This window comes from Gadus morhua, chromosome 15, assembly GCF_902167405.1.
Source record: "Gadus morhua chromosome 15, gadMor3.0, whole genome shotgun sequence".
Lineage (NCBI taxonomy): Eukaryota > Metazoa > Chordata > Actinopteri > Gadiformes > Gadidae > Gadus > Gadus morhua.
Genome location: NC_044062.1, coordinates 16042498 through 16052671, shown reverse-complemented (window position 1 = coordinate 16052671; position 10174 = coordinate 16042498). Strand labels below are relative to the sequence as shown.

At 44.2% G+C, this 10174-nt stretch overlaps 1 protein-coding gene across 4 annotated transcripts in view; it reads left to right on the top strand.

Annotated features, from left to right (window-relative positions):
* The first annotated feature begins 5996 nt into the window (after nt 1–5996).
* Nucleotides 5997–10174, top strand: part of inpp5a (inositol polyphosphate-5-phosphatase A) — a 124792-nt gene continuing 120614 nt past the window's right edge. For 2 of the 4 annotated variants that reach the window (XM_030378872.1, XM_030378875.1), the window contains exon 1: nt 5997–6498. In XM_030378872.1, the coding sequence (XP_030234732.1) occupies nt 6424–6498 (75 nt within the window). In that variant the 5' untranslated portion in view covers nt 5997–6423. The remainder of the gene's footprint in view (nt 6499–10174) is intronic. The other 2 variants (XM_030378874.1, XM_030378873.1) reach the window with 1 other exon arrangement.

Genomic DNA, 10174 nt, shown 5'->3' with positions numbered 1-10174 from the left:
TGCCTTAATCAAATGTCTTGTGATTTCATCCCATTAAATATATAGCATTTTTTTTCACAATTTATTTAGAAGATGCAAAACCCAATGTTTGTTAAATAGAATCTGATAATTGTTAACGGTTTATCTAATAATAAATTATTGCTCAAATGACTACTGCCACCTGCTGAAAGTCATGCGATACTACAGAGTGCAGCATTTTCTTCAAGGAAACGTTAGGGCAACGATTCAGTCATGCACAATGTAAGCAAGGCCTCAGCACCTGGCACATGTGGATTGTTGTAGATAGATATCTACATTGATTGATTGCCCCTTCTGAATACAGCCCACCTTAAATAAACTATTAGCTTGTTCATAATACATCAATCACGTCACGCATGACAAATCTGACATGAGTTTATATCGGAACACAAAGCTCCAGTCACATTCAGAGCTTTGGTTACAATGAACAAGTTACAAGGTGGTATGAAACCCATGCTGTCCCTGTTTTGGCCGGGGTCTAGTCTGGACGTGGCCAAAGTCACTTTAAGTCGACCATTTATATAAGAGAACAGAGCAGCCCCTGTTTACCAGTTTGGCAACAGCCGTCTCCTAACTACACACAGGGCCTCCTTGCAACACCTTTTGGGAGCTTTGTGTTTGACAAGCGACAAGAAAAGGCCTTGACGTTAATCCTCTCTCCCTGGGTTTATATTTAGGAGGCCTAGACGTATGAGAGGACTGCATGGCGGAGGCCAACAGGGGGCAGCTACGTCCCATGACATGTTTCCACTTATAGTTTGAATGAATGAGGGAAATGAGTGGGAGATGGGATCTTAGCCCCGAAGCCAGACAACCTCCTCAGTGTTTCCTAAAATGGCTGCTGTCTCCGTGAAGGAGGGGGCCTCTAGGCCTGTGTTGGTTTATGAATAATGTTCACATTCATGCAAAAGTCCAACTGCACCTGGTGATGAATTAATAGTCACGTTGGGACAATTTTTGGAGTTTTCACTAAGGACTACTGTACTAAAAATAACATATTCTCCATGTCCTACTTCTGTTCTTTGGCAAATTCCACTGCTATTCGATCTCTAAAGCAATGAGGCTTAGCTGATGAGATGGAGGGCAGTAGAGGAACAGAACCGCATGTTGAAGGGCAGAGACCCTTTCTCTGTTTCTCTGTCTCTATTCTCTTTCTCTGTGTCTCTATATCTGTCTCTGCCTCTCTCTGTCTCACTGTCTCTTTCTCTCTCACTGTGTCTGTCACTGTGTCTGTCTCTGTCTCTCTCACCCTCTCTCTCTCTCCCTTCCTCTCCGTCCCTCTCTGTCTCTCTCGCTGTCTGTCTCTCTCCCTCCCTCTCCGTCCCTCTCTGTCTCTCTCGCTGTCTCTCTCTCTTCCTCTCTGTCTCACTTTCTGTCTCACTTTCTCACTCTCTCACCCTCCCACTCTGTCCCTCTCTCTGTCTCTCTACTCATTCTCTCTGTATCTCTGTCTCAGTCTCTCTGTCTCTCTCTCTGTCTCACTTTCTGTCTCTCTCTCTCTCTCTCTCTCTCTCTCTCTCTCTCTCTCTCTCTCTCTCTCTCTCTCTCTCTCTCTCTCTCTCTCTATATATATATATATATATATATATATATATATATATATATAGAATATATATATCTAAACAATGATATGGTTAAAGTGTACTAAGCGATAATAGGTTTTGTGTCTACTAAAGGTCTGTGGTTGTCTGGAGCCGACAGCAAACAAAAAGAAGAATAAGCTAATTAGACATGATCACGGAAAGAAAATACAAACAGTGAGAATTCCCCTCAAGGCTTAGTTTCATTGGTTTCAGAAAGATGATGATTTGATTATTGATATATATCACTATTATTTGACCATTTTCTTTGTTTCTGTTCTTTGACAATATCTCTCTTATATTTCTCTATGTTATTGTTTGAATAAAGAAAGGATATTCTATTGACCATTTTAAACATTTATCAACCATTTTTGATATATTTCCGACATTATTTGTATGGTTATCTGGCTTGTTTTGGCAAATTAAATCCCCTTTTGCACAAAAGTGCTTCCTGATTATGTTACTGTAAACCCCATGGAATTATGGGCACCGTAGTGAAATCAAAGACATGGTGGTATATCGCTTTCAACCATTCACTCTGATTTGTATGTGCAGCCAATGTATTCCCTCTAGATGGCACAATCGCAATCAAATGACTCGGTGCTCCCCTGCTCCTTCTCGTGAGCTAGATGGATGTGGATGATGCCAAGCTTCATATGCAGATTACAGAATATTCTCCATTGGAAAATCCTTGTGGCTTGGTTAACTATGAAGATTTCAAGACTCAACGGAAGCAGAAAGAGATAAGACAAGAGCAGAAATGAGCCTCACCTATAATGCATGAGTGTATGTTTGTCCAAGCTGGACAGCTCGACCGGACTTTGACTTGCTTTAATTCCTCAAAATGACCTCAGAATGTTTTTAAGATTTGAAATCTGGGAATAAGGCAATATTCAACAACCTAGCGACAAAGGAGATGCACACAAAGGGGGAAAGAAAATACAACAAGTTTAGCGATCAAGGTGCAAAGGACCTTGAAAAGCACGTTTAACACCTGCATTCGAATCACCGCGGACAACGTATAAATAGACAGAACCCATATAGACAGAGGAGAGAGGGCAGCAGGGCTCCTGGCACGGGCCCGAACTCCCCTGGTGAATTAGTAACGATGTAGGCCATCCACACCCCTCTTTCTGCAGCAAATAATAAAGAAATATAAAATGGACATTCCTCCCATGAGAGCACTCTGCTCCAAATTAATTGGTAAGGGAGGATAAATTAGTAAGGGCCCAATATTACAGGGAACCCACGGGGCCGCCAAAATAGGCTTACTCACAGTGGGATACACCCTGACCACGGCTGAGCGGGAGGGAAGGAGGGAGGGAGAGAGGGAAGGAGAGAGGGAGGCGCAGGGAGCGGGAGGGAGGGATACCAGAGAGTTAAGGGAGCAGTAATAAAAAGCAGACTTTGTGAACTCCCTAAATTGAGATCAAGTTCCTCGGGTTAATTGTCTCACCGAGATAGAAATAATAAACGCATAATAACCTTAATTTCTTCACTGTGTGTGTGTGTGTGAGTGTGTGTGTGTATGTGTGTGTGTGCGTGTGTGTGTGTGTGTGTGTGTGTGTGTGTGTGTGTGTGTGTGTGTGTGTGTGTGTGTGTGTGTGTGTTTGTGTGTGTATGTATGTGCAGAAATGCATTCAAGTTTCTAAACAAAACTGCAGGCTTCAATTAGTTTGGGAAAGGAAAAGCCTGCTGTCTGTTCCTCCTCCCCCCTTAAACCTGACGATTTGCTCATTATTAAGGAGACGGACCAGAAAACTTTGTAGCCAAAGGACTTGGTTCGGTGTTCTGCATTGGCTTCATTGCAGACTCAAATACCAAGCAGGCAATAAATCGTGTAACGTATTCTTGTTTTCTCAGGGCTCATTCCCATGCTGAAGAAGTGGAATCTCCGCGGGTAAATATAAAATGATACGGCATCTATTCTGGAACAGGGTTTGAGATTAAGCGTTTATTGGTCGAGCATGGCCTTCTTACATCTCCACAAGGCTGGATCCGGCCCCCCTCGGGACACGGCAGGCTCCCATTTGTTCCAGTTTTCTTTCGCTTCTATTTTTAGATAAGCAAATTGAAGTAGCGAAGGGATCGGGGTCAAAGTGCAAATATTTTGCTCACAGTCTGGAATTCCAACATAATTTTTTCCATTACCCAGAGCACATTAGAAGGAGGGGGAGGGGTTGCCCAGTGGGTAGGGCTCCTTTATCAGCAAACAGCCCCCTTGAACCCCCCCCCCCCCCCCCCCCCCCCCCCCCCCTCCCCACACACACACACACACACACACACACACACACTCCTAACAACACAAACACACGAAAACAAACCTCCTGGCTCCTACCTCCAACGGTACCTTCCCTGTGGGATATCCTGTCTCTACCCCCACCACCCCTCCCTTGCTCCACACACACACATTCACACAAACACACACAAGCACACACACACGCACACACGCGCGCACGCACGCACGCTGACACACACACATAAACACACAAACACACACACACACGCACGCACGCACAAACGCACGCACGCACGCACACACGCCACATTGAACACATTACCTGTGATGTTATCTCCCCCTGACACAGTCCTTGGTGCAAGTTTTTTTCCCATGCTATTTTTAGATCCATTTTCTAGCCTCTATTTCGGTCTTCCAGGGTGGCGGATCCAGGGGCGGGCCATACTCCGTCAGGGCAGGGGTCACCTCAGAGGTCCCATCACAGAGAGACACGTCTATGGATGGTGTTATGAGGGGGAGAAGTCATTCTGGGATTCTCCATTGGACATGAGTTATATGCTAATGTGATGATGCTAATGTTATGCCCTCATTAGCATGGAGGGCATCACATCGCTCGGGTAAGGGTGTATTCGCCATCCCAAGGTCGTCCGCTCATCTCTAAACCGAGTCATCTATATGCCTGTCCAGGTATTTCCTTTATGGGTGCTGATATTATTCTCTTCTCTTCTTTTTCCTGTTGCTGTCTTTCTTTCTTTCTTTCTTTCTTTCTTTCTTTCTTTCTTTCTTTCTTTCTTTCTTTCTTTCTTTCTTTCTTTCTTTCTTTCTTTCTTTCTTTCTTTCTTTCTTTACTCCTTTCTTTACTCCTTTCTTTCTTTACTCCAGTATTCTATGAATGCCATGTTGTCATATGCTTTTCTGAATGTCATAATAAACAGTCAGTCAGAAGACCATTCTTGATGTGTCTGCTCACTTCACAACCATACAATCTACCCCTCTCTACAGGGCGACAGCTGTGTGTGTAACACCCAGTGGATGCTATTTCGTTATTTTTCCTATGCGTAATCATTTGATTATTTAATATTCAAACGGCTGAGGAGTAGCCGTCGTTACATTCAACACCTCTTAATCACACACTCCCACTCACAAACGCAGTGTTTAACATCAGCTCAACTACTCTCCCTCTAATACGCTTGTACAGCCACACACATGCGCGCACACACACACACACACACACACACACACACACACACACACACACACACACACACGCACACGCACACACATTTGCACGCAACATACACACACACAGACACACACACACACACACACACACACACACACACACACACACACACACACACACACACACACACAAACACACACGCACAAACAGACCCACCCACCCATGCTCTAGACTTTCTTCCACTGATGCCAGACACAGCTGTGAGCACTTTGAATAACTTGTGTAGGCCATAATCTCTCAGCTCACTTCAAAGTCTCTCGCAAGTCCTTTCAATGTGTAACCGACCCTTGACTCTTTATATATATGTTTTATAATGCACCCTCTCTGAGCTGATATGTCAATCATTGAGTTGAGTGATTGCATGGGCGTTGCTGGGTGTGGATTTGTAGAACCATTTGTGCCAAAGGTCCCGCTGTGATTGTGCAGTTATGTCTGTACTTTGCAACATGTTTGGGGTGACAACAGTTGGACTGGAGTTGAACTCAGAGTAGTTACAAACCAATACTATTGTATTATGTTTCTGGTGGCAGTAAACCATGACCTGACCGTGTAGCCTATAGATATTCTTTATTTTGCAATTTTCCAGACACATTATCCGATGCATGTTATTAGTAAAGAAATATATCTTTAAATCATTATAAAAAATGAACTAGGTTCATCAATAAACTAGGGTTGTTTAGGTTGTGTTTATTGTATTTAACTAGGTTGTATTTAACATTTAGATATAATTAGCCTACAACGAGTATGATTTAATAAAAACATGAACGGAAGTGAGAAAACATCATTGGAACGCATTTTATTCTCTCAATTCTCTTTTTCACCAGATAATGTGGAAATAGCTAAGAAACATTGAGAAATGGTTAGAAAACAGCGCGCGGAGTTTTTCGGTGCGTTGCCTTTTAAAGAGCAGAGCTCCGTCGCTGATGACGTCAGGGACTCCAGCCTGTGCTGCTCTCCAAACAATCAAGGCGATGGTCCTGTCGGCACAGTCGTGCTTTGGAGGGAGACTTTTTCACAGCGAAAGCCAGGAAAACATTACAACCCCTGAAATGTACCAGAGCCCACCGGTCGCGGTGGATTAAAACGGAAACTTTTACGATGGCCCTGAACGTGAAAAAGTAATCAAAACAGCATCATCCACGCAGCGGACGTTCAAGCCAGCGAGGAACGTTAGATGCACGCGCACTGCTAATATGAGCGAACCGAGCCGCCGTCTCAACCCTTGCTGCACTGACACGTTTTTACTGTTTTAACCAGTTGGAGCAGGACATTGGCCGGCTTTTATCTGTTTACTATCATTTTACACTCAGACTAAGCTACGAGTACGACCTACAGAACCAACCATGGCAGGCAAGCTGACTACACAAGGCACGGGAATACTGCTCGTGACAGCCAACGTCGGCTCCCTCTTTGAAGATGTAAGTTGCTTGTGCTATGTGTTGATGATCCCGGTGCGGTGGTTTTGTACGCGAGATGTGAACGTTGAACCGGATTATCCCGGTTATTGCAGTGTTGTTGCCGTGTTCTCTGTGTCGTGATCTTAATGTGTATCAAAGATCGTGGTGTTGCGAAGACGCATACGATGTATCGTTTGTATCGCTTGACACCTTCGACACGTTACTGCAAGATCTCGAAGCATGGGCCCCCCCACATCACCATGCAAATACACATGTGGTGTGCTTTTTATTCACATATCCGTGGTCGTTGTGCTTTGAGCGCGATACGAATGCCGCAAAGCGATCTTAAGTGTTTGTTGTCATTGCCTACGTTTTTTTTTTATCATCATGAATTTAAATGATGTTTGGTGGACACACTGCTTACAGCAACGTAGGCTCGGCGTTGGGCATCATAGTGGCACTTCTTGTGCCATCACATTTGGAAATGAATACAGACACATTTTATGAATGAGATTGTCAAACCTTTGCTTGGCTCTACAGTCTCTTTGCAGTTTTCTTGTTATTAGGGCTTGCCAGTTATAACAAAGGTTGCATGGTTGCCGGATTTGATCCAACAATGTCTTAGGTGTAAACGCGATGTGTCCGTTTCAGTGTTGTGTCAACAGTCAAGAGAGCCCTATTCCCTCTCCCCACCCTGACACTTCACCACCTCCGCCCCCGTCCAGTGTGAACTGCTGGCCCCTAAACGCGGCATCACAGCAGTTTCCCCTTCCCCTGTGTAGTAAACCTATTAATAGCTCCTCTGTCATGAATGCCGAGCTCCGGCTTGTCTTCTGGATCGTATTCCCCTCCGCATTTATATTCCCGAGACCAAATATACGGGGGGCTCAAAGTAGTCTCTTTTCTTGCTAAGAGCAGGCAAGAGGCTCATCTACAGAACTTTTTCTGTGTGCGTGTCTCTGAGTTCGTGTGTCTATTTGGGGTTGATGATGATGTACTTGAGAGTTGAATGAAATCTTTGTGGATCGCTATTGTTGCTTTTCACAAGATAAGAGCAGCTGTCGTCCGGCTGTCACAAGATTCTGTGTGACTACGGTGTCATGAGTCTACTTTCACCACAGAATTGTTGTTCGAGTGTAGACATGCATGGGAAAAATTAGATGGTGACTTTCTGCTCATGGTTGTTGAAGTAAACCTCACTGACTCAAACTCCGATCCAACTTAACGTTTCTATTCTTGCAGCATGTTGCTTTCCATTCCTATAACCCCCCCCCCCCCCCAAAGGCTGTAAGCTGGGAGGGTAGTACGGTTGGCTGATCAATAGGGGGAGCTCAGCTGTAAAGTCGGTACCATCAGTCCAGCGGGGGTGCCTTCTGGCCAGACAGCCTCAGTGCCTACTCCTATGGATCTCATTCTAACACCCAGTTGTTGTTACATCTGCTCTGTTTGGAGCTCATCTGACACCGATTCACTGACACCGATTCATTCCCACCATACCAGGCCTTGTTTTTTTTACATTTATATACAACTAATGGCCTCTCAGAGGCTGAACCAGTCTAATATACCCTTATAGGATGAGAGGGAATTTAACTCCAAACAAATGGATCAGTGAGTGCATCAGCATCAACATCTCAGTCGGACATGCAACGCCCTAAGCAAGTACACAAACGCATAAGCCAGCACACAAGCACAAAGTGAAAGAATGATGTACAGCACAGCAGAAAAGGTAACCGCTTCTTTTTCCAACAAGCTTGGCGGTCACAGTGTGATAAACTCATGACAAGTTTCTTGTTTCTTGAGCCAAGTTTCTTATGTGAAACGTGTGAAAATGTGTCATTAGATTGATCCATGTATGAGTCCTAACCTTTTGTGCTGACAGCAAATGCTGTTTTAATAAAATTATCTCATCTTTTAATTGGCCTTTCAGCTTTGTGTATGTTAATATCCCAAAAAATTCTCAACAAATATCTGTGCATCACATTTCTTGTACTTGACCCCAAGCAATGATGGCTCTAGTGTGGCCTAGGAATGTTTTATTCAGGTTCTAACAACCAGGCCTGTTCTCTCCGCATCAAAAGCATTTTTTCAAATACATTTTATCTGTCTTTATTGGCCTTCATGACTGTTTGCTTTTCATGGTTTTATTTATTATTTGTTCAGGCTGCCGTACTGGAAACAGTTTTGGGTAAACAAACAAATTCAGTTTTTTTATATTTCTTGCTTGTCTATATTTTTGCTGTTCTAAAGTGATGCTATGCGCTAATTGACAGTTTTATAGTAGATGAGTGAACTGAACATGTTGTACTCTAGGGTTATGGGTCGTAGGGCAAGTATGAAGCTAGAATGATGATGCATAGTCATATATTGTCTTTGATGCAGAAGACCTAAATTGCTGTGTCTTTTTATTGTACTTGAAATGTGTAATAATAATAATAATAATAATAATAATAATAATAATAATAATAAGTCTGTTATTAATAATAGTAAGTCTGTTCATTGGCAACATTGCCACTGCCCATATCTTAAGTCTATAGATGGGTATGGTCCCTTCTATGTCTAGCGCCCCACCTCTGATGATTACAATCTTTCCACCTCCCCATAGCGCTACCTTTTATCTTCCTCATCCTCTCTTCCTCCCTCCTCTTCTCGTGATTACCCCTCCCTCTTGTCTCCTTCGTGATGGCTATCTAGCGCAGGCCACCAACGTACGCTCTTCTAACAAGATTCGATCAAAACCCCAGTGAGCCGACACATTAAACACTGCCAAAATAGATCAAAACGCAGGAGAAGCCCAAAAAACCCTCTCCACCCAGAGCGGCCTGAAGTCAGGTCCCTGTGTGCACTGCGATGCTCGGAATATTATGCACCTCCCAAAGGGCTCCTAAGTAGCTGAGCACAAGACCAGCTGAAAGCCTGTCCATGTGAGGCCCCGAATAATGACAAGGGCCCTCTTAAGTGGCCCAGAAGCCACGGCCCTGCTCATGGATTCTCATCCGGGTAGATGAGGACACGTCCTGTCGTCAAGAGCATCTTTTCATAGACTGCTGACGCCAAGGCAGATTTTTAAGGGTCGGTAAATAATGAAACGGAACACCCTTTGGAGTGTTTGTAGTGTTGGTTTCTGATCTGAGCGCTGTGTTGCATGTCACTTGAATCCTGCTGCTGTTGGGTGGAGTGCGTTGTGTGATCCGGGGGCTGATGTTTCCTGAGTGTCTTTGTGTGTGGCCGTGAGTGTTGAGACCATATGGCTGAGACGAGTGATCCTACCTGGCTGAGATGAGGGTTCCTAGCAGGCTCTACACCAGTACCGAGACCTCCTCCTTTATGAACTGTCTAGTGTCAGACTGAATTTATTTTGTTTGGGGGGTTTGGGGAATCAGCAGAAGGTTTAAGCTTAGCCTAAACCACCTGCAGTATGAGACCTTTTCACTGCAGTCATCACCGTATAGTTCAGAAGGTTCTCACCTTTCTCTCCACCAATCATCTTGATTAGGAGTTGGGAGAGAAAATGGAGGGGATTGGTTGAAAAATGTCTACAATTTAATTTTCCTGCATTTTAGTGCCTTCTTTCTATGGTCCCTCTGTCACTTCTGCTGGAGTCAACGTCCAGCATGTGGCTGCAGGAGTGGAAAAGTTTAGGAAAGAAGGATCAGATGATGCTATTTTGGTGTTCCCCGTGCCCGCCCCTCCCTCGCCC